General features: G+C 38.3%; 2 protein-coding genes across 2 annotated transcripts in view; one reads left to right on the forward strand and one right to left on the reverse strand.

Moving 5' to 3' along the window:
* The first annotated feature begins 13,275 nt into the window (after positions 1-13,275).
* SERPINA10 (serpin family A member 10) lies at positions 13,276-19,352 on the forward strand. Its single transcript, XM_074149741.1, has 4 exons — positions 13,276-13,984; positions 15,433-15,706; positions 16,438-16,585; positions 19,146-19,352. Exons 1-4 carry the CDS (start codon positions 13,276-13,278, stop codon positions 19,335-19,337), a joined length of 1,323 nt encoding a protein of 440 aa, XP_074005842.1. The 3' UTR covers positions 19,338-19,352.
* A 3,543-nt stretch (positions 19,353-22,895) lies between these two features.
* The window catches only part of PPP4R4 (protein phosphatase 4 regulatory subunit 4), a 69,844-nt gene continuing 67,001 nt past the window's right edge, over positions 22,896-25,738 (reverse strand). The window contains exon 25 of the mRNA XM_074150081.1: positions 22,896-22,920. Coding sequence (XP_074006182.1) covers positions 22,896-22,920 — 25 coding nt within the window. The remainder of the gene's footprint in view (positions 22,921-25,738) is intronic.

A 25,738-nucleotide genomic window follows, 5' to 3' on the forward strand; every position in this document is an offset into this window, starting at 1 on the left:
AATTTGTCACATGGCAGAGTTCAAGCTGAACCAAGAAGTCACTCTTATGCTGGAATGAAAGTCCACACAAGGATTTAGGGCGGTAACATTTTCCCATCACAGTTCCAGTGCATTATTTCCTCATGTAGACAGCCCTATGTCAGTTAAATTTTACTGATACAATGATAAAATATATTCACACTGAAAAGGACTATTCATTTTCCTTTCTTTATTATTGTAATGGTCTGTAACTTACAGGTTTCTTTCTTCAGATGAAAAACATCAGTTCTCTATTTTTCATGTTTTCTTTAGTGCTTCCAATGTGCCTCTGCAGACGTCCCTCTTTCTGTAGCCCATCATGTTACACATTACCTGAGAAGAACAATTTGGTCTGGTACACAATAGCAGGAGTCTGAGCATCTGAGCACATTGTCACATATGGTCTACCTTACTCATATATATACAAGTCTAAGAAGGAGTTGAGACCTGACATCTGGAGCAAGTCAGAGGCAAAGACATTTGCCTATACAGTCCAACCTGTATGGAGTACAGACAAGATGGATTATCAGTGGGTCTGACCTACCACAAGTATCAAAGTAGGTCTAATGACTATGTTCTTACTATACAGTAAAGGGATCGCAGAACATCTTTGTGTCCAGCTTAGATTTTCCAATGCATATTATGGATATGATATACTTAAGCTATAAGATAACTAAGGTCAAGCCGAAGATGAGAGTTTGGGTGGCAAGTGTATGAGCCATGATGCTAAAGACTAAAGTCTGTTCTCAAGCTCTCTTTTGATGCAGAGTCCTCAATTTCATGCTATTACCGCACTGGTGTTCACAAAAGCACTTGCTTTCCTGTTGGTCAGAGAGAGGAAAGTCTTGTTAAATATAGCCACTCGCTCAATAAAATGTAGTTGAAATATCATATTCACCCTACGTTTATCTTCTACTGAATAGAAACGTTGGTTGACAAGAAGTCTGACCACAGGACTGGCTGTCCTTTAGAAGGACAATGACTGGAACTTGAAGACACCACTGCTCACTGAAGAAGAATGGGTGGTGAATTGTAATTTAAACCTCCTGTCAATGCAAATGCTTCCATGCTTATTACAATGCCAAAAAGAAAAATGAATACCCCCATCAAAGGCAAATTATATGATGCAGAAATCTCATATTCATTCTATAATCAGCTGCTGACCAAGGTTACTATCATTCAGCATGGAGTGACTTCAGTGGGATCCAAAAATTGTTTCATTATACAGGGAGGAAAATAGGTGCTTTCAATCAAAAATGACTAAGAAGGAAAAACGGAAGATGCAAGATGAGGCCTTCTGGGAGGTAAGAAGGATGTCTTCGTGTTCAGTGTGTTCAGTGACTTATTCTGATCTGGCCACAGACCCGGGAAGTGTCTGAAGACTCCAGCTCCCACGCTGGAGACACCACTCTCTTTAAAGGAATATATAATACAGTGTATTACAGGCTTTTAAATGCTTCAGTTTGGCACAAAACCCTGACTGTAGGAGACCGGGAATCTTTCCAAGAAAAGGGATATAGAGTAGTGCTGATATTGTGCTTATGGCTGTAGCACAGAAAAGCAAGACTAACCTAGAGCTGAATCTTCACAGAGGCGCTAACAGCAAAGGTACTTTAAGCTGGCCCATGGTCCATGTCCTGTGGGAACACAACTTTCTACTCCAAGTGAGTCAGCGTCCAAAGAAACTGCACTGCCAGGGCCAACCATGTGGCAAAATGCTGTTGTCACTAGCCATGTAACAGACCTTGAATGGCCAGTTATGCTTCATGGACTGGTGAAATCTTGAGCCACGTTTTGAGTGTCTCCCAGGGCCATTATTATTTCTGAGCACTGTTTGATAAAGTCTCAGCTTCCTGCTTCCTTGACTGTCTTCCTTTTCTTCTCCCTTCCTTCCAGCTGTCCTATCACAGTCCAGGTGTGGATACTTCTACAAAAATTGCTCAGCCTGAACACACCTCAATGCACTTTGTTATCCAGCAAGTCAGTATTAAGGCCTAACTTACCAGCATAAAAATAAATATCCAAAAGCAAACCTATGCACTTTTTTTTGTATATCTAAAAAAGATCTACAGATTCAGTGAAACCTGGTTTTCATAGCTGCTCTGGTGTGGATTCTCTGATGTCTAGCTCATTAGCTCCTCCCACAGTGCAAGCTGTAAAAGCATCTCTGTCCTAGATCAGGTCATTAAACTTCATGAAATTTGTATGAATTTGGTATGTTTCAGACCCGTATTGTTTTGTCAGATTGGATGCAAAAAGAGAATACTTTCAAAATATATAAAATGGAATGGAGGCAAGGGAGAGAGAATGAGACAGAGAAAGTATAACCCCAATTTCCTTTTAAAAAAAAAGCTTAAGATTCACTGAGTCACGACTGCAAAGTTGGATGGCACTTAAGTCAGAAAATATCAGGAACTGAGAAGAGCAACCAAATGCTGTAGTGGTTTAATGGAAACCTCTTGAAAGAACTATGAACTTTTCACCTACTCCCCATCAGGAGTAAAAGAGATTCATGCCTTCACTCCATTTCTCAAATCATTTTTCTAATATAAATTTTATTCTCACCGGCGATGTATGTGCATCCTTAAAAAGTTCCATTTCAAAGATGAGCAAGGTTGCTAAGTGACATTAGTGCTTAAATCAAGGAAACGAATAATTAACACCTCACATCTGGCACTGCCCACATATTAAATGCAATATTCTTATGAAACATAAAGAAAACCATATCTGAGTCCCCAGACAGCTCATAGACCAGGTTTGCTGTCCTTTTAACTATTTCACTGTCTAAATATTTTTCATTATGATAAAGAAACAATGGAAATATGTTACAAATTTGCAATGACAGTGGATTTTTAGTGTAATATGTCTGTTTCTTGAAAATTAATATTTTATATATATGAGATTGAGTGATAGACAAAAGTATCCAATGTCTCTGGCCTAACATTTGAGACTGATCATTATAGATGTCTCTTGTATGTAGCAGCATGTAATTTATTATCCTTTTTAACTCAAACTCACAAGAACTATGCTGTTGCTATATGACAGCTTCATATGGTGTTTGACGAAAATGTTCACATCTTCTTAAAGATTTGTTTATCTGCCCTTGCTTCCTCACTTTAGCTTTATTGTTTTCAGGCAAACTCAGCTATCGTCTTTAAAAATCTCAAGATTAAATATCCCAAGACCAGCATATAGAAATGAATAGAAGCAAACTAATTGACCTGTCTCACTGAAGACCAGGTAGAATGAAGTGCTGAAGCAGTTTAAACAAAGACACGGAGTCCTGTATGAAAACTGACCCCTCCTTAAATACTTTGTGAAAGCGCAGCTGGGTAGATACATACTTTCTCTAGGAAGAAGAGTTGCTTTTGAATACCCACCACACGCAGCCTACAGGAAGCCCACGCTCAAGCCATGGGAACTCGTTCCCGACCTGTAGTAGGTTACTGTATTCATATCCATGTTTAAATGGAAAAAAACCAAAAACAAAATACAAAAAAACCCAACAAAAACCAACAAAAAAAACCCAACAAACAAACAAACAAACAAAAAAACCCCAAACAAAAAACAAAACCCCAACCCCACAATGCAGAGCTCTTTGCCAGCCACTCCAGGCAATGTGGCTAACAATAACTTGCACTCATTTGGTACTTTAAGTAAACCTCAGCATGTTTCACAAGTGCAGGAGGGCATCTTCTGCTTGTCTTTACAGAGGCCAAAGTGCAGAGATTTCTTCATTACATCAGGTAATTGCTTTGGGCCAGACAGTCAAAGACTGCAGGTCACAGAAACTCAACTTGATTATCGTAGCAGTAAGGAGATGCACATGCAGTGCATGTACACACAGAATGCAGGTAAGGAATAGTGGGAAAATACATCATATTCCAAGTTCAGGTGATCAGATCATTGATGTCAGTATGTTCTGCCACTTTGAAGATGCAATAATGAGTTTTTTTCCCCTTAGACATACCAATCTCTTAGACACTTTGGAATTCCTGCCTTTCAGGAATTTAAAATAGAAATGCACTTCCATTTCACATCTACTGGAGAAACTTTGAGATGTCCTCCCAGAAGAACAGAAATATCTTCCAGTGCTGGTTGTTTAAGTCTGTGTTCTCCTGCCTGCCTAAGTCCAGCCTCATGATACAAACTTAGTAAGGCACAGAGAAGGGCAGATGTCCAAACACACAAAATTATCCTGCTTCCCATCAGAGAAGTAAAGGTTCTGATGACACCTGCTGGCTCCACAGGGACTAGGCAAACACCAGCTACCCCTGCTGCAGCTCCTGAATTCTTGTATGTAAAAACGCAGGCAAAATAAATTATAGGGAATGAAAATGTTCCTTTGCTGTGAGTCAGCGAACCACAAGAAACAAGGCTGGAAGTGACTTTAAAAGGTCATTTACTCCATCCCCTAGAATATAGCAGGATTCATGCTACTTCCATCATACCTCGTGGATGAAAGTTTTACCTGTTACTGAAAATTGATAGTACTTCTCTAGACACACTACTATAGCGTTTCATCATTTTTGCATTCCCCATAAAAGCTTCCACAGTAAGATGTCCTATTAACAGTCAACTATAATTGACAGGACAATTAGACAGCACCTGACTATGAAGCTGAAAATATAAAGGAGATACTTCAGCCCTACGTTATGAAATATGACGGCTTTACTTTTTTGTTCATCTGGTACAGTAACTCATTCATCCCACCCCAGGTGAGATGCAGGAATACACACCTTTCAAAGATGCTTTCACTACAGGAATCCTCCCATATGAACAAGTGCATAGGCCTAGTTCTCTCTGAAAAGGGTCGGGCTTCTGAACAGTCTAGGTATGGAGCCATCAGGGTGTTCGCATCCAGTTGATTTCAATTAGTGTGCATTCTTTGAGTGGGAGAAGCAGCAGCCACCTTGATGAATCATCTTGTTGACAAACTAAGTATGTTCAAGAGACTGTATAACGAGCTGTTTTATCACTGTTAGAGCATGTTTATGTGTTAGGAGTCATTTCACAGTCAGACTTCAGAAGAAATACAAAAAAAATCATTTCTGTGCACCTATCTATCTCCTGCACTACTCAGGGTATACTGGTATTTTGTTTAGTCTAAGAAACATGGAAGATGTTAGATCACATTCAGCCCAAATATTTTCCTAAATTAACACTTTTAACCTTAATTACCCTCATCAGACTCCAGCCTGGAGAGTACTTCAAACTGATCTCAACTAGCTCCATCAAGACAGGTGTACATACCCTGTGTCTCCCCTTGAGAAACCAAGTGGGTAGCCACTTTTTGGGGTCAAAAATTCACAGGGCCCTGAGTAAAACTTACCTATTTAGTTACTACCTTGTTTGAGCAAGGCAAGAAACTCAGTTCCAAAATTCTCTTACTGGGAACCTGGTACAGATATACTTAATTAAACCACCAGTTTCCCTCCTGGAATCTGATCTCTTGGTACTGCAGTCATGCGCATCGTATCTCATAGCCCGCTTTGAAGCTCAGCTGTGGTCAAGTCACAAACATTGCTAAAATGGGGCATGGCATGTGAAACAGATGCAGTACCTAAGCAAGCACTATTGCTGTACCAAGGAGCTCGTAACTGGAAGGAACCATAGTTAGCACAGGGAACCTAAGCCCAAAACAAACCAAATATTAAGATGACTGGTTGCTCCACAGTCACCGAAGGTTTCCTAAACCAAACTTGGGAAAGTAAATAAGATGAAGCAGGGGTGTTGCCAGCCCAAGAAGAACTGTAAAAGAATGAAAGGGGCTTATAATTATTCAGAAATCCTCTGAATATTTGGAACAAGCAGCTGAGCCTGCCTCTGCAGTACCTACCCCCAGGTACTCAAGAGTCACAGGGCTTTTTACAAACACATTGGGGAGAACCTGGACTACATAATCACTGCCAAGTTCTGCAGAGTTGTATATCCATCCAAAAACACCTTGTCTATTAGAGAACAGACAGTCTTTAGCTCAACTGCTGACAGACCAGTGCCCAGCCTCAGCGCTGTGCTGGCACAAGCTCCAAGAGAGATGCAACTGGGCACCAATACACATGTACTACCCTCATTTATTTTGGTCTCAGGGGTGGTTTTGTCTTAAACAGCAGAAAAGTGCAATTTTGCCACTGTGACACACCGGCAATCCTCTCCCAGTAAATCACTCCATGAATATGTATAGTTTGGCAGGGTGTTACCCATATGCTGTGTGGTGTTTTACTGCTCAAATCCAAGGGGCGACTTACAATATAAATAGTAGTTGGTGGGAGGAATACGTTACTCTCAATAGTATGTGGAAGATACTCTCAGCAAGGTGTTACCCAGCATGAAAAACTAGCAAGGGCTTCGTGAGTAACTAAAGAGGAAGACAATTCCCTCAGACCTCTGTACACAACCAATACATCTCATAGCAGCCTCCTTCTTCTTCCAGATAAAATGGGATTGATGTGGGGGTTTTTTGGTCCAGAAAAGATTTACCTGAGAGATTCAAAGACTTTAATATTTCTTCAAATCCTTTTTTTCACCACCATCTATATACAAGACTTCACCTTTTGAATATCAAATATCAATATTTTTACTTCTTAACTTAGCCTGGGCTGCCAGTGGTGACCATGCATGTCAGGGTCCTGGAGCGAGGGCTAGGAAGATGCTTAGTTGCTGTTATTATTGCTAATAACAATGCTAGTTTTACTGAGCACAAAAGTCAGGTATGGCTTTGTATGAATCAGGCTTTCTTTGTATTGTCTCCTTGGGCCACAACCACTGTACCACACTCTCCAGAAGACACACAGATTCAGAAGCACGTTGCAGCAATGCAGCTTTTTTCGACTATGATCAGATACAAATTCCTTCCACATAATGAAAATAAATTTGAATTTCAAGTCCAACTGAATTAACCAGAAACAACTATAGACTAGGAAGTAGAAAGAAAATATCCAGTTATCTGGACAGAGAACTGAAGTCCTGGAGTCACCGGAGCATTCACAGCAGAGCTTTTTATGCTTAGGGAATAGGCCATGTCATGTAAGGACTTTAATTAAGTAACTCCATCTTATGTTCCTATGTTCTTTAACACAATGTCTACACTTGAGGCCTATTATGACCGGGATTAGGAAGAATATTTTAAAAGAAATTAAACCAAGGAAGAATTTAGGTACATAGAATCTGCAACCCTTCATGTCTCTGTTGAACTTCTAAAGTGCACATCTCCGACAAGCGTCCTTCAGTAACGTGTCCTTGCAACGTGGACATACACCCGGACAGACCATGGGGGGCTACGTTCAGATCTTAAGCACTTCCTAAGCAAACCTTGCACTTGGTAAGCAAGCACTGTTCTCACTTCTATAGAAGTAATACTCATCAGCAACAATCAAAAGCCTTTTTGCATTGAGTCCTGGATGCCCAAGCCCTTTATGAGCTTTCTAAAATGTCCTCCTTTCCTCTGACAATACTTCCACTTAGACTGAAAATAATAATTCTTTTTTTCAGTTCAGTCGAAAAATAAAACTTGAGATAAGGGGACTAGTCTCTAAGGCAAAATTCTTTTTCTTGTACAATCCAAATCAGAATGAAACATTCTGTTTAATTTGGGAGTATTTTAAAAAGTAGTTTAAGAACACGAGAGGAAGATAAGGAGCTCCATGTTTATATCTTCTGTGGAATTAGGCCAATGATTAAAATAGTGAAGAGTTTAGATCATGCCCAAACTAGAGAAATTGCTGAATAAACTGTCTTAAAGAATGTGTCTTGCCCAATTAACAATGTTCAAGACCCAAAACAAGCCTGTCAAATCTGTCCAAGGATGACCAATTCAAAGTTTAAATTTTTTTCTTATTTCTCATAGCTCTGTACAACATTTGCAGGAATGTCAGCTTCCTCCATTTTGTCTTTTATAGGAGAAACATCACTCAGTGCTTATCACTCAGTTAGTTTTGACATACTGATATGTCACTGAATAGCTGGCATGCTCTTGAAACAGGGAGTGGAGCCCTGGTCTCTCCTCCAAAAGGAATGGCTGAATTGGAGGGCGAGGGAGCCGACAACACCCCTATGTACCTCCTCCCTCTCTCCCTCCCTCATGTTCCCTCCTGCTTCCTTGAACAGTGACCTATTCTTTTACAAAAGGTGGTATTTTAAGCAGGATTGGATACTGCTTCCACCACTGAGTAGCTCAGAGCCTGCCTGTAAAATAATTCTCATGGGCAATCGGATGTGCGGGGCCAAATCCTTTCAGGGTGCTGGATGCAGAGTTTACTGTTCTCTTGTTTTTCATGAAAAAATATAACTTATTTACTGGAATAAAACCTTCCCTCATTATGCCATTTATGGGAAACACAACACGTAGTGTTTATAAAGCAGTTAATTTATAACAGACAAAACCAGATTATCACTCTTTGGAAGAGCAAATATTTGTTGAAAAACTTCTATATGGGAGAGACATCTTCATCTCATTTTTAAACATAGTTGGTTGAGAAAAGTAACAGAGGAGCTACCTAATAGGTAAGACAAGATTTATATGAAGCATTTAGATTCTAAAGGGAAGGAATTTTATGTTTTTATATATACATAATTATATAGACTTATCAGCTATTTTCTAGATGTGATGTTTTAAATGGTTCTAGATCTTAATCAGCATTCTAATATATTTTTTCTCTTGCTCTAACACCTTCAGAAAAAAAATGCATTTGAGCAAGAAACTTTATTTCTTTGGTATCTGAGACTAATAGAAACAAATATATCTTAAAATTGAAAGAACATTTACTTTAACACTTGAACTGTCTACTATATGCATAAAGTGAGTTCTCTAAAATTAGCGGAAAGTTTCACTCAGGTCTAAAAATACAAGCCTATAATGTGCAAAAATATCACTTTATTGTTTCCAGAACTGTATTTCCTAGTCCTAGAGGACATGCTTTATTTCTAACTGTTACTAAAGGTGAACGATAAAGCTGCTGTAATGTTAACTTTCATTTGTGCAATCTCAAATTTGCAGTCAATGCTTAGCGCAATTGCGAGGTTCTTACCAGTAGCATTTGTGTTTGCCTGAGGATGCAGGACTCTTAGAGTGTCGAATGGTCTGGTCTGGGATGTGCCTGCAAACAAGGGCTTCTGTGTTTACCCTGTCCTTTCAGTTTGAAACCCATTTGTGTCAGGAAGAGCTCTCTGGAAGGCAACTCACTGCTTTCCCCATTCAGTCCATTCACTTCTCTCAGGGGGAATCTTGTGGCCCACCTGAGCCAAGGACTGTCCCAGAGCTCTCAGAGAGAGATGCAACTGTGACATCTGCCAAACGCAACACTCAGTTGTTGCGCAGGAATTGCACTATGCCCAGAAAAGATGGGGAAGAGCTGATGTTCTGCAACCTCTAGTGAGCAATGAGGCCTGATGCTTTTTTAGAGGGACTGCTGCTGTCAGAGAAAGCCCTTTCGCTGTGACTCAATGCAACCAAAAGCAAAATTTTCCAATCCCTGTCACTGTGCTAGAGCTGACTCACCAGTGTCCAAGGATACCTCTTCGAAGCAAGGATGACTCCCCAGGGAAAGGACCTCCTCCTTTGCTGCCAGGGCAGGCACAGCATTGCACAGTACAGGAGCAGTACCTCAGTGCCTGTGTTACTTCTCACAGAAGTGGGTCACTACGTAAGGAGCAGAAATGCCTTGCAGTTACTGTAATAGCTCTTAAGAGCACAGCTTGCAGTCTGTCAGGGGACAGTAAGCATCTCAACCCTGCAGAAAATCATACAAAACCGTTTGGCCAGCAAGGCAGCAGCTGAAGTCAGGTCATCCCCTTCCCTGTGCCAGCCCTGCATAATCCAGACACTGGGAATCTCATTGAAAATAAAGCAAGAGTTAATGGGAAAGAAAAATAAAGAAAAAATATTCACAACCACAGTGCACTGCATATTCTATTCTGTTCCCTGGCTGCCATGCACTTGAGAGGAGGCATAACACTCAGGGATTTCACTGCCTCCCGATTAAGTCATTACAGCCCATCTGTGTTGCACCAAGTACAGAACGTGACCTATTATCTCAAAAGAAAATAGCACACCACCTGAGTGCCAAAAACACCCTGTGACTTGGCACCCAAATGTCTCAGTACTCACATCAACATACCTTTTCAGGACTAACTCCCACAGCCTGAATCAGGCAACTGTGAAATTCAGCTGAACTCTGAATAAACGGCAATCAAATAAAACCAGCTTTCCCATATGCCAAATCACAAATTATACAAGGACCGTAATTTGCTGTTACAGATCCTTAACTTAAAAGGAGTAGTTAATAGTTGCCACGTGTTTTCTAGATTCTTGAATCACTAGTGATTCTTGAATCACTACTTCAATGATGGGCCATATAATCCATCTTTTCATCTCACTTATCCATTTGCGTGCCACTGCTACACAAAAGGATTCTCTGCAGGCTTGGTGGTCTTGAACATCCTGTTTAATTTACAATGGGAAAGCATGTCTCCAAAGACTACGGCCATTCAGGATTTTTCCATAAGGTGCAATTCGACACTGCTGTATGGGAGAGAAATTCATATACTGCTTTGATGGACAGATACATGATAAGCATATTTGCACTTTATGCTTTAAAAGTACATTTGCACATGCAAATTTACACAAGCAATGTCTGACACTAAAGTCTGCTTGAGGTCTTCTGTAAGATGCATCCCGTTCTCTCTAAATATTTTGTTGGACAGATGAAGAGACCGTTACCAACTTTGCTCAGAAATCACAACTTGGGTACAACTTGTATCTTTAGCACAGAACAACTGCTTCATCCTCGTGCTATGTGATGTTGAAGCATGGCATTTTCAGGGAGGAGATGACACTGACAAACCTTCAGCATTTGCTGGACAGTGAAGCATAAACGAACAGGGAATCCCATGGCATGTGATCAGGACAACGATCTGAACGGAGTAACAAGCAAGCTATAGCAGAAGGATGAGAAGTGAAATGAAATGATGAAAGGCAAGAATTCCTCACAGTTACATTGTATTTTCATTCCTGGGCCCCATAATCTTTCCAGGGCTTGGGCAGTACGGGCAGTAACATAGAAACTTCACATCGACTTACCAGAAAGAACAGTACACAGCAGGCTCTCGACAGAAGTACACTGTACAGAGCAAGGTGTTGCAGCTGCTAGATACTGAAGTCAGAACTTCAGCTTCTTCTCTTGCTGAGCTAGTGGCTGGCCTTCTTGAGGCAGCCATATATTATGATGTTATGCCTAGGGATTCAAACACAGTCACCGTAATGTCTCCTTGACCACTGCTGTGTACATTGCATACAAAATCTGGTATGTCTTAACAATATGTATCTAGGTTTTCACAGAACTTTGACGTTCTTTCTGAGGTTGCTTTTGGCAGTGGAGCGACAATCAGGTTCACTGGCAAAAGCTTCCTATGTCTAAATCATTCCGGTTTCTCCAGGGTCACATCAGCACACTCCTTCACATTTATAGAAATGCTTCACCTACTCCTTTTATACTAAGCTCTAGACATTTTATCAATACTAAAAATGAACTAGATAGGAGCTTCTTTATACTTGTCATGAGAGCATCTGAAGCCTAGCTCTCCAACAACCTACAAACCCAGTGTATCAAGGGAAGAGTTGACTGGGCAAGAGCTATGATTACAGATACCACTACAATCTGCACTGTCTCATTTATTCCCCAATTGAACTTCTCTGTAAGTGAACCAAAGAGCAAGATAAAGTATAAAAGCACTTAACTCGGTTTCTTTGAGCACAACAACCTTTTGATAGTAGTATCCCTGAAAGAACAGTTGCTTGACAAAGAGCTACTGGTGCCACATTAACATTAGGATCTTTGTTTTCCTTCACACATGGGAAAATAGCTCACCTTGACTAAGTGACATTACTGTGTGGTTCCCTGTTATGCCATGGCTACCTATTTCAAGACTGGGTGTTTTACTTGGTAAAATGAAAGAATAGGTAAAAGTCCCATAGGCACACAGTCTGCCTTGACTTAGACCAGCTTTGTGCAATCTGTATGTCAGTGGAGTTAATCCTGATTTATTCTGGTGAGTTTGGCTTAAGGCAGACTCTTAAAGACAGACTGGTTTTGTCTGATTTTAATTTTCTATATAACCAGATAAATACATCCTTCTAAAAAAAATTACTGGGAAAAGGCGTAAGTTACATTGGCAAGGCTCTGCTTTTCAAAGTTTGTAAAAGTAACACGCAGTGTAGAACTCCAGCATTCTCTGAGTTACATCTGAAACATTTTGAAAATACTTACATAAATAAATATTCTTCTGCATGGTTCTTCAAAATTGCCATTTCTGGGATAAAACCTAGTGGCTGTACTTTGATTTTTGTGTACAACAAAGAGGTATTAAAGTGTGTTTTAAAAAGATAATGTTTAATATAATATTCTCTTAACTGTCAAAACCAGATTGTTTTCTGGGTTGGCATTTATGATACTAGGAAAATCAGACACCTTCTGTGCTTCTCAAGTGGTTTCTTTTCCTAACGAGTTGAATCTTGTTGAAACAGCAAGCCACTAATATAAAACATGTAAGGTAACAAATATTAAGGGTTAACATTTCTGCAGAAGGGATGATAACTGCCAGGCCACTACCATTATCCAGAAAAAGATGGATCCAATAGGAATGTCAACCATGATTAAGATGAATACCATGGAGAACAAAATCCACGCACCAATGCCAGTGAAGTGCAGACAGGGAGCTACAGCTCTCTCAGGTTTCAGTAGGTCACCATCCACATTTTATAGGATTAGTCTGTGTTAGTGCTCTCCAGGGAAAATGTCATTTCCATAACATGCTGCCTAGAATTCTTGAGCGCATAGATGACATCAATTTCACAAGAGCGAAAGCTGCAACACAGGTCCAACAAGCTGATTTTTCATCTTTGAGTAGCATATTGTACTTGAAATCTGGGTTTTTGTAAAGGAATTATGAGTTAGCAAGGGAAAAATCAGTGAAACACTTCTGATGTGAGCCACCAGAAGATGATGTTATTTCTTCTGGGTTCACTTAATGATGCTGGAAACCTCTCTCTCTCACTGATCTAAATATGACCTTTCATATAGGAACCAGATCTTAAGTTTAGGGTATATTCACTGAAGATGCAGAAAGACCACCTTGCTACATCTATAACCTTTTGCATTGGGAATAGATGAACAAACTAAAAATTCATTGTGTTGCTTTCTCTTTTTTTTTATTTCTCCATTTTCTTTACTAGAAAAAAAGAGCTCATTATTGGATGTCAACATGAAAACAGGAATTTATCTACTTCTTTTAAGTGAAATATGTGTTGAAATCAGCAAGGCTGGCATCAAACCTGAAAGTCCAAAGAATGAAAAAGAGAATAATTTAATTGAAAGAAATAAAAATGTCAATATTTCTGAAGAGTGGCATTCTCATAAAAATATCTCCAAGCCTTTTGAACAGCGAGGTCTCGAAGACTTCACTCTTTACAACTTCACTGAAAATACTGCAAATTTTGGATTTAACCTCTACAGAAAAATTGCAATGACACATGATAACAATGTAATCATCTCTCCCCTTTCTGTATCAGCTCTCATGACTGCATATATGCTGGCAGCCAAAGGGGAAACACACAGACAAATAGTAAAAGGTCTAAACCTCCATGCTTTGAAGGACAAAGTAGATCACCATCATCTACCAGCTTTGTTTAAACAACTGAAAGATAACATCACAATGAATGAAGAACTTCTCCTTGTGCAAGGTACTCTTTCTTTTATCCAAAAGGACTTCAGACTCAGGGAGTCTTTTCTCAATTTAGCTAGGCAGTACTTTGATATGGAATTCCTCAGAGTGGACTTTCAAAACTTTACACAGGCAAAATCTGTAATAAATCAAAACATTAACAAAAGGACCAAAGGAAAAATCCCGGAGCTTTTTGAAGAGCTTGACCGCCATACTAAACTGCTACTTGTGGACTACATTGTCTTTAAAGGTAACTGTTGTTTTTATTTTGTAAAATGATTATTTATTAGAAGAATCAGGACTCTAACTTCAGCTATATTAGGGGAAGTTTAAATTCATTCAAGTGTCCGGTTTTCTCTACATCTCTATCTAGATTTACTTTCTTCTATTAGGTTTATTTAATAGGAACTTATTTTCATGAAAGGCAACTAAAATTCTTCTGTGCTTTCTTCCATACAACACAGTTTCAAAGACAATAAAAAATGCTGTATCAACCTATCTCAATCTGTCTCCAAATGATCCCTCTTCATGACTAAAAAGGATGTTTAATTTTCATTCAGCAATTAAAATGAAAAATTCTTAATCATGACAGTCTTTTGAATGCTGGATACTGGGCATAAAATCATTGACGGATTTTGCATAGTACACAAAATCATGAAAAATAATTTCTCTATTTCAGTAAAGAACCTTTTTCCCCAGAGGAACCAAAGTACCCCATTATATTACCTTACAGTGTGAGGGAAAGAAATAGTTGTGAAGGGCAGCAACTGTTCTGTGGAGAGGTCCTCTACTGCCAGATATCTTACATTCCTTTCCCTATGGTTGGGGTCTTTCTGATCACTGGCTTAGAAGACAGATACAGGGCTCCAAAAGGAGGTCCTGACAATGACAGGGAGCCAGCATCTACCTTTTACTCTGAAACAGCCATACAGAAGCCAGAGATACATGGTTAGGTAAAAAGCAAAGACAAAGAGCTAGGGTGACTAAAGGGACAAGAGGAATGCTGTGTCACAGCCACTACTCCAAAGCCCAAAGCACTCAGCAGATGCCATTCATGGAAACCCTGCTAAAATAAATGCACATATGAGAACAAAGAAAATTACCCCTCATCCATACAGCCTCCCTACAGACTAAGTTTATTCTTCAGTATTTACAAAAGTGCAGTTTGTCCAATGCCAAGGTCTACTATCCCTGGCAGAAAATCAGAGAAAATAGATAAATGGCTGTGGCTACATTTGAAAGCAACGGTAGAAATCAGAATCATTAGTATAGAAGAGGGCACATTCCAGTGCACCTTACAAGTCAGTGCACTGCTGAAAGCCCTTCAGAAAGATTGTATAATTAATTTAAAAACAGGATGTTGAACAGCTGGTAGGGAATTTCAGAGGAAGCAACGTGTTAATAAAAGATGGATGCTCATATAGCATTCAATAAACAAAAAAAGTATCAGTTCTGCACTTGACTGGCAGCTAATCAACCTTAGAAAATATTTTTCTTTCTTTCCCTGCAAACAAAGGAGTTTTTGTGGACTACTTCCTTTTCCTGCTGTAAAAAAAATTAAAGAACATACGATAAATATATGGCAATTTTAATCCACTTCAACTAGATACAGAAAACATCCTATACTTTAAGGGTTTCCGAACATATCGCTGAACAAGTCTGAATGCACATAATCATTTAATTTCTTTCTTTCCTTAGGCAAGTGGATCTATCCATTTAATTCCAAATTCACAGAAGTGGAGACTTTCCATATAAACAAATACAGAAGCGTACAGGTACCCATGATGTTCAAGTCAGATAAAGTTAATTCAACTTTTGATGAGAACTTAAGATGCACTGTGATAAAGCTGCCCTACAAAGGGAAAGCCCACATGCTGATTGTCATCCCAGAAAAGGAGGGAGATTACATTTCACTTGAAGACCATCTGACTGCAGAACTTGTGGAATCCTGGCTTGGAAACATGAAGACCAGGTATTGCGTTGACATCCATTGGCCTTAATGTATTTTACGTCTTGCAGCAAAGCAACAAAGCACAACAAAGATTAGTTCATCTTCTTAACCCTTTTCACATGCTGGTGTCTCTGTGGCATCAGGTATCTACAAAGTAGAGGTCTTTTAATGGCCTGCCCACAGCCCAAGCTGCACGTGAAAGCTTCTACTCTGAGATGATACATCTGTGACTCATCTCAGTTAGAAATGTCTCTCTGAGGGCACAGGCAAACTAGTCTTTCCAAATCTTTCCTTAGGCCTTCCCTTCTCTCTCTGTAAATTTAGCACTGCCAGGCGAAGCACACAATAAATCTAGATATGCAGTATATTTATGAAACCTTTCCTACCAGTGGAAACCCAGAGTAATAGGTAGTTTGAGTATAAAAACATAAACCCAAATTATTCCTGTGAAATGTGATTCCTGAAGTGACAATTCTTTCCACTGGTCAATAAATCCACGTGTCACCCTGGTATCAGGGCAGTGGAAGTGCTGGTGGAAGTATTTTATACAGAGAAGAAAATTATTTCTAGCATTTTTGGCAGTCAACAGGTCAGAGAGGATATTCTGCCAAAATAAATTCCAGCCGAGACTCTTTAATTCTTGCCTCTTCTTTTTACTGCATCAAGCTTAATTCCTGAGTAGTGTGCATTTCAGCAGTCAACTGATCTACTACATGGTCCAACTTCGCATTGACTATTTTTTTCCCCAACAGAAAAGTGGACATTTCATTTCCGAAGTTCAAACTGGAACAAAAATATAAAATGAAGAAATTGCTTCATGCTCTTGGAATTAAAAATCTCTTTACACGTTCAGCAAATCTTAGTCATCTCACAGATGAAAAATATGTAGCAGTTTCACAGGTAAGCCTTCTAAAATTACTTAGTATTTGGACTGTAATAGTATATAAAGGGCCCAGCCAAGAAACTATATAGGGACACTTATATGGACACTAAATAGGAAAGTATTCTTGAATATCACTCAAGTACAAGGTGTGTAGAAGTAAGGGGCAGTTACATTGCACATGTGCTCAACACCTTCCAAAGCTAGCTTATCACAGGAGGAAAGCTCTGCCTCAAGAAGAATATAGTTGGGGGGGAAGGAGTACAATTAAACAAAAACTGTGACCCAGAAAACCACTGTAAATGACAATTAAATGGCAAAAGCCAGAGCAAGGAAGGAAACCTAGAAAGGGGATCCCTTAACACACAGTACAGGAACAGGTATTCTTCTTAACAAATAAAGAACTTTAGAAAGCTCAAATAATAAAATCTCAAAAAGGAACAGAGAGAAAGAATAGTCACAGCGGTCTTGCCTTTTCTTCTGCATACCTTGGCAGAGAAAAAACAGAATCTCACAGCAAAGCCTTAGCACAACACAGTTGCAACCCAACTCATACTGATGTTCAGCTTCACACACTGGAACTTTTAAAGATCATCACTTAAACAGGCAAAGGCAAGGGTGGGGAATGGCCAAGAAAAGAGGAACACAGCTCCATGGAAAAAGAGGAAGAGAATGTAACTCAGTAACATTAGTTAAGGGAAAGCAAAGATGAATTTCAGGTGACTGGCAGAAAACAGAGGCAGAATGAAAAGCACAAAAGAATGGAAAACACCACACCAATATCAAGAAGGAACAGGTCTATGTGACCAGAGATGTCCTATGAAGAAGCAACAGCTAGTCGATACAAAAAAGAATTTTCTGATGATAGAGAATCAAGAATCATGATCAAAGAAAGAAGATAAAAGAGATACCACAGAGAGAAACTAGTGACCTCAAGAACGGGAGTGTGTGGAACAAGATGAAATGCAATTAACGCTAAATGAAAATTCATACATTAGAGTAAAAGTAACAAAATTTTGCAACAAGCTGGATTTATAAATAGTTGAGGAAAACAAGACTCAAATGAGATTAATTTGTCACAGGATTTAAAAACATAGCTTTATAAACCTATGTAAGGAATTCTTATAATGCAACTGCTTGTGGTTGTATAGCATTAATAACCTAGGAATGTAACTCTGAGAGAGACTTCACAGAATCACAGATTGGTTGAGGTTGGAAGGGACCTCTGGAGGTCATCTGGTCCAATCCCTTTGCTCACCTATAGCTGGGTGCTCAGGAATACACCTAGACAGCTTCTGAGTATCTCCAAGGACAGAGACTCCATAACCTCCTGGGCAACCTGTGCCTGTGCTCGGACACCCTCACAGTTAAAAAAAAAAAAAAAGTGTTTCCTGATGTTCAGTGGGAACCTCTTGTTTTTCCGGTCTGGTCCTGTCACTGGGAACCACTGAAAAGAGCCTGGCTGCATCCTCTTTGCATCCTCCCTTCAGGTATTTGTACCCAATCACAAAGAATCCTTCAAAGCTACTGGTGCTGGTATTACAAGTGTCCCTACACCAAACCCTTACAGAAGCCTCTGTGATTTGCCAAAACTGTTAATAGCTGGTATGATAAACACTTCTATACAACTTTCAAAAACTCTGGGCCCTGACCTATGGTTTTAAAAAATTTTGCTGCCTTAACGAAATAACTTTTCCAGGAAAATGTAACATCTTAAGAATAAATATTTAACAGAGAAAATTACAGTGATTTTCAGTTTCGTATAAACTGTTTCACTTTTGGGAATCTGCAGCACTTTTCTCCCTTCCTCTTGATCATCCAGCTATTTCACGCTGACTCTCAGCAGTTAACTCTATTGTGTTATGAAAAAAATAACACTTGAATAGTAGCTTCTAACCGATATTAGAAGCAATATGTGCATCAGCTACAAAGTGTCACCCTGTGCCTGTGAATCATGAGAGCCAGATTCATTATTTAAAGATGTTTAGCAGAGAGCTCAACACTGGTGAATTCCTTCAACTGTCCTCACATAAGTCATTCCTAGAATTAGGAATCTGGGAGTTGGGAATGCACTAGCTGACTAGGCAGTTCACCAATACAGACCCAAATACAGAAGAACTGAAAGGTACACACAGGCTGAAAGAACAAAAAGGGATCAGATCCTGCCAGGCTGCAATTTCAGGGGGAAGGGAAGGTCCTCAGACCAGTCCAGGACTGCACCTCATTGCTGTACATAGTCACTCTATGCTACCGAATGTACAGATTAGAAACATACAGGAAAATAGCCAGGATTGGTGCATTTGCCTAAGCTCTCACAAAATCAACTGTGGGTGACATATCAAGCCAGTCAGTGTTTGCGACTGATGAAAATACACCTCCCACTTTTGAGAAACTCTCCCTTGTACGGTCAGGTGTCAACAAGGAGCACTAGACAAATGCAATGGTTACTTCATGCTACCAGCTGCAAGAAGAAATCTCTAAGTGAGGCCTATGCTCAGAATTGTTTGTTTATATATTTTTATTTATTTGGTTATTTATATTTATTTCTGTCACATATTTTATTGCTACATTGCATTTCAGGTTGTCCAAAAGGCAGTAATTGAAGTGGATGAAGAAGGAACTGAGGCCACAGCAGCCAGTGGGTCAGAAATAACTGCCTTTACAGTGCCTCCTGTCATCAAAGTGGATCAACCATTCCTTTTTATGATTTTTGAAGAAACTTTTAGAACATTACTGTTCATTGGCAGGGTGGTTGATCCAACAGAAATGTGAATAAAGGTAACAGTTTCTATTCTGGGGTATGTAAGAGGCTTTATTTCTATTTTATTAATTATTTACATTAGAATAAGAAGACAGTGAAATATGAAAACGTGAAAACTTGTTTTTTTCTCTCCAGCTGGCAGTAGGATATCCTATTAATATTTTATTAATGCCCAAATAAGAAGCTAAATTCACTAAGGCACAAAGTGACAAAAATGTATCTTATAAAATCTACCATGCCAATTTAAAAAACCCACAGAACTTAACTTTTGAAATTCAACACTTTAGTGGTAAGTCTGAATGAAAACCAGAGACTGATATGCCAAAATATTCAGGAAGCTTATTCCCAAACACTGCAGGCTTGATACTCCTCAATGTTATCTTGTGCTGTGATGAGACTTAAGAGCCTACTGACCTCAATGTTAGCAGAATTTTGTCACTTATAAAAACAGAAGCAGGATCAAGCCCTAAATGAGAATTTACAGCCTCTGCCTAGAGATCTTTATTTTATTGCTGCAGAAATTGTACTGAGTCTATCATGAAGTCTCTATCCCCTGGGAGTGTGACCTCTTTCAAAGTGTTTATTCAGAGTATCAAATCACCTCATTTTCTCAGGGTACATGATGCTTTTAGAATAGTCTATTAAAGACAAAATAATTTTGAAAAAAAAAAAAACAAACGAGGTATTCTGAACCTGGAAAATCTGAATTTGAACTACTTCGTAACACCAAACTGTTCCCCTCCTTAAAGCAGAATTTCTGCGCGTATCATCGTCTAGATATCAGGGTGAACTATGTAACAGGACTCTACGCCTGAACTAAGACAGACTTTGGTAGGAAAAAACATACCTCCATAGAAGTGGAATAACTCTCTTCACAGAGTTCATCCTAAAATCCAAAGTTTTTCAGAAAAATATTTCCATTATCTAAATACAATTCACTGTATTCAAGTGGCGCAGTGATTCCAACAAAACAGCAAGATCTTTAACATTTACTAAAATTTAATTAGCAGCAGAGACCTATATATAAAGTATGAAACAATGCAAAAAAGCTACTTCTAGCTATATATAACTAACAAATCTAAGCATTACTCTACTTGCTTATACAGCCTTCACAAAATAGCTGCCCAAAAGGGGGCAGAAGTGTTTTCAAAATCATTTGGCACAGAAGCTTCAAAGGTGTCCATCAGTAAGTACACATAGACAGATGCATCCGCAAGAGAACATACAAAAGATACGTTACAGGGTAACACCTCTAAAAATCACCCCAGTTACCATTAGATGTCTACCCACAGCAGCCCAGACACTGGTGTAAACCACTCAGAAAAGGATTTAGCAGGCAGACTCTGGTATCTGACTAGACTGTGAAGGTGCATCCAACCTAACTCCACATAGCAGTGTGAATGTACCCAGAAAGAAAGAGAATCTCTTCCTTGCCTCTGAATGAATAAGGAGGAAGGCTGCTCTAGATGAGAACCACCCAATTATAACTGTACAGTCGACCTCCAGCTGCTATTCTGAGTTGCAGCTAAAAACAATGCTATGAAGGGTTCAGCAGTATTGGTGATGTCCAACAGAAGTAACCCAGAAATAAGCAGCCCCCAAAAAGACTACTGGGATGGAGGTCCATGGCGTAATGGACTGATGGAAGTATACACAAGACACCAAGAGTATTGTACAAGGAAGACATGCAGACCAAAAAAAAAAAAAATCTATATAGAGTATTAAAGATTACAGAGCAGGAATTTAATACATAGTAGGGTTATTGAGTGCAACACGTGTTATCAGCATTAAATTAATCAGTTAAAAATGACAGACAAACGGCAGCCAATAAGAAACAAAAGACAGACTGTATACAGAACTCATTACATGCTCATTAAGGGGAGAAATAGCTTGGATTCAAGTTTCTGAACTTACTGCATTTCTCTAGTAAAGGCATTGGAGTGTCAGACACAGTTTTGAGTCCTGTTCTGCAGCTGGGTACTGCTGATCTGAGTTTGGTCCCTGACAGAGGTCAGACTGAGAACAGATTGAGCAGTCTCCTGTGGCCCACGGGTGAGCAGCTGTAGCTGTTTTCATTAATGAGACAAAAGCAGAACCCAGGAGGAGCCAGTATAGGTTGTCTGTGTATCTGTATCATTACTGCACATTAAACATCATCATAATTGAAGAAGCTTTTAAAGAAATCTGTGATTTACAAGATCCTATTCCAGGCTGCAGAACAAACTGAAAACTTGAGTGTTTCCACAGAATCCAAACAATGTCTGTTTGGATTGTAACGACAGAGGATACACCTAAATCCAACTGCAGTGTAAGAAGCTTAAGAATTCAGACAGTAAAACACCGCTAAATCCAAAGACACATTTTGTACTTCATATAAGACAGCATACATCCAGCATTATTACTATTTAAAATAAATACCTTCTATAGCTAAATGCTTTTATTTATTTTAATTATAAAAGATGCCCTGAGAATTTTTTTTCAAGAACATGCATGTACAGCATTGTCCTAGGTTTTATTTTGAGTAAATCTTCATTCATATTTTACATTATAAAAAGTAACCACACACGCATATGCATTCACAGATCAGATCATCTTTATCATACACCAATAAATTTTAAAAACCACATATTTCTGATATCAATATATTTATGCTGCCTCCATTTTGAAATAGAGAAGCTGACAATAGCTTCATAGGCTCTCTCCCAAGTATTGGCATAAATAGAACTTTTTAAAATAGAATTTCATGTTTTCCCACAGACAAATTTTGATAGAAACATTAGCATCAATACAAACAAATGCAGATGACATCACTGAAGCATGATAGCTTGCAACAGCAGTTGATTAAAAACTAGATTCATCATTATAAATTATTGAAGTGAAAATACAATCTAAAATACTAAAAATTAAAACAAGTATTTATACAACAAAACTTATGAAATAAAACTTTTTTTTTAATATCATGTTGAGACATCTGCTTTTAGATTGCTTTGAAACTTACACAGGATTTTTAGGAACTTAGTACTTGTAAAAACATTACTTCCAAGCTCACAGCACAATGCTACTGAAGTTTATATTTTTTATAGACTGAGCAATGGTTCTGGACTTTGGTCTTAAATTAGGTTTGAAGATTCTTTAAAATGTGGGATTATTTTTTCATAGTCATAACAATTCCTTCTATTTCTTGCATAAAACATGGGTGCTAAGAATTGCTAAAATTGTAAATAAGCCAATTAAGTAATGGATATGTGCATTCTAAATCCAAGAATTTGAACTACAAAGGCATAATTGAAGAAAACAAAACCCTCTCTTTAGCTGCAGCAGTTAAGAGCACATAGCTGAAGTTATATTTCATAACATTTCACTACAACGTTAGAATTCTGCAACCGTTACATGACTTATCGGAACATATTATACAGCTTGGGATTTTAATTAAAAGATAAAAAGTTTGAACATTGCAAGACATTTTATTCATTCCAGGCATTAAAAAGTCCCATCTGCTGCTCCCACCTTATGGCACCATAAAGTTGCTTCCACCAGCCTCTGGTTCCCTTCTTTTTCTGTCAGGAGATCTAAGAGTTTGATTTTCTGTTTTTTCTTCATACAAAAGAAGAAACACACATAATATGTTGTTGCTATATTATTAAATAACATAACATAATAAACTGCTATTGCGTGTAACATTGTAATGTAACTTAGCTGCTGTACTTTAAAAATTAGAAGCTGCTCTATTGCACCCACTGAAAAAGCCAAAAGGACACATTCTGAGGGCATTCTTCAAAAGAAGGGTGTATTTCTCCATTAAGTTTTCTACAGAAGGTCATGTAGAGATCCCTCTAAGTGAGATGGTTAAGGTAGTACATGAAGTCTACTCATGGCTACAAATAATGCCAGAGGTCTCCAGCTTAACCCATGATAAAATCTGGGGAAAGCGGAGACAGGGAAAATAGAGAACCTTAGAGCTCTTTACAGCATTATTTCTAGGCCACAATGTCATTTGGGCAATTTCTGTATTTTTCACAGCCTTAATTTTTTAATCTTTAAATATATGTTCTTAAACTTCACAGAGTTGTAGCTACGTCAATTAACAACTGTTTGCATTGTTCAGAAATACTTCAAAGAATGGGAATTAACTTTTAGAACTCTCTGTAAATATTAATTTGCATCCCACCATTAAGTTTTTCAAGTGCATCTTTAGCATAGTTCTTGCATTTTCTATTGCCTGAGTACTACCCTAAGGTCTAGCAAATGACACTGAAGCTAATGGTAATTTTCTTATCACCAGCTTGTGAGCACTGGATCAAGACAATGATTTATTTTTTCTTGCATCTACATTATTTTCAAAAAGATAGAATATTTTAATTAGCACACACATCTCTGAAATGAGACAACAGGATGTCTGAACTTATGACCATGGTAAGTGAACACGTCTGTTCTCCACCAAAATAACTTTGGGTTTTGAAAAATTCCTGAAACATGAATGTATGCAATCAGAAATTCTTCATACCTGCAAACTGCACTATATTGTCAAAAGTGAACATTTGCCAATATTCAGTAGTCTTATGGAAAAAATTACAATTAAATTAAGCAATTAAATAATATTTTGTCCAAACATACATCACTTTGAACTAAGAATCATTAATTATATCTGTTGCTATTTTAATTATTAAACAACATATTACTGCCCAATCTTCCATTCTTCCCAAACACACGTAATTTCTTAGAAAAATAAACATACGAGAAGTTACCCTATCCATGTTGCAAAGCCAATAAACGAAAAGCTAGGACTTGCCAGAACTAAAATGGTCAGTGCAACGCTTAACCAGCATATATGTAAATTTACATAATGATGTAATCTAAATATATACTCAATTATTACTTTCTCAACAAGTCTGCTGCCTTACTGAGCCCATAGATGGTGACACTCATTCATGAGCATCTATTCAATTGCACCTCTCATTGTACAATCTTCAAATTCTTCTCTCAGTAAGAGTCATTTCCATCAACTGCTTATATATTTGGATATCAATTTTTTCCATTATTCAACTTCAAAAATAATGTTTCCTTGAAACTGACTTTTTTCAATTTCAGTATGTGTACATTTAGCACCAGGACTGACTTTCTGAACAAAAGAAAGATAAGAGAGGTACACCTAAACATATCTGTGGTCAACAAGATTATGCAGATGAACGCATTTATGCGATGTAAAAAATATGTCTAACTAATCTTTGTATCTAACTGCTTCATGAATATTAATCCATTTATTTTCCCGAAATCCTTGTAAGATGGATAAGCAACTGGAATTCCTACAATGGTTACTAAAAAAATGTGCAACATTTGAACTAATTCTGTGCTTTTAAAGAGAGGGAACAGAGGTATGGAGTGATTAGGGTGAAAGCACATGGGGTTCCAAGCACACCTAATATTTCAAAGTATGTAGCACTGTATGTCATTTTATGTACTCAAGATACATGTTCCACTTACTTTATAGATGGCTGAAAATGTCAGCATGTCTACTAATCTAACTGTTGAGTTTGAAATCATGCACTTTGAAATAAGTGACCACCTAATGATCACTTATAAAAAGGTCTGAAGTACTTTGGGTAATATTTAAGAGAAGGCATTAGACTCTGGCAAAGAGAAGAATAGAGTGCAATTTGACTTGGCACCTTAAGGTACTTCTGCTGTGAAACCACTGACTCAACACAAACAGTCCACTTTATTTCACTACTTATCTTCCAATCTTTTATCCAAAGAAATGCAGTTTTAAAAACAATAGGTCACTATGCAAGCTTGATTTCATTCCAGAATAAATTTATCTTGTACAGTGAAGGTGGTAAAATTCCAGTAGAAAGAATCCGATGTGATCACAAAGCAAGAGACTGTATCTTAATATAATGTATACAAGTAGCTGAATCCAAGCTGTTCAGAGAACATCTTTTTGCATTTGTTAAACTTTTGAGTATTTTATTTTAAAATTTAGGTATTTTATTAACTTATATCTGTGAGTAAAGCTCTGTGTGTGTGTGCGCGCGTACGTGTGGTGTTTTGGTTTGTTTTTTAAAGGAACCTTAAATTACTGAAGTGGAAAAATATGAGTTCATATAGATACTTAATTCTCCAGAAAGGACCACTCAAGAGATAAAGAGAAAACAATAGTGATAGTGATGTATCTGCCAAACCAGTGTAAGGTCTCCTCCTTCCTATCTAGTGTAGGCTCCATATCGCAGCTCCATTATCTTCAACCAGCAAGTCATAGTCTCACATTCTAGACTCTCCTCTCATTCTTGGTTTCTCATACCTATTCAGACTTCCAAGGCTCAACTTGCATTTCCACATACTTTTCAGCTTCTAGTCCTAGTTTCTATTACACTTAAGTCAACTTCCTCAAACAACTTCCCTTTCTTGCTATATC

The sequence above is a fragment of the Numenius arquata genome, chromosome 6, assembly GCF_964106895.1.
Source record: "Numenius arquata chromosome 6, bNumArq3.hap1.1, whole genome shotgun sequence".
NCBI lineage: Eukaryota > Metazoa > Chordata > Aves > Charadriiformes > Scolopacidae > Numenius > Numenius arquata.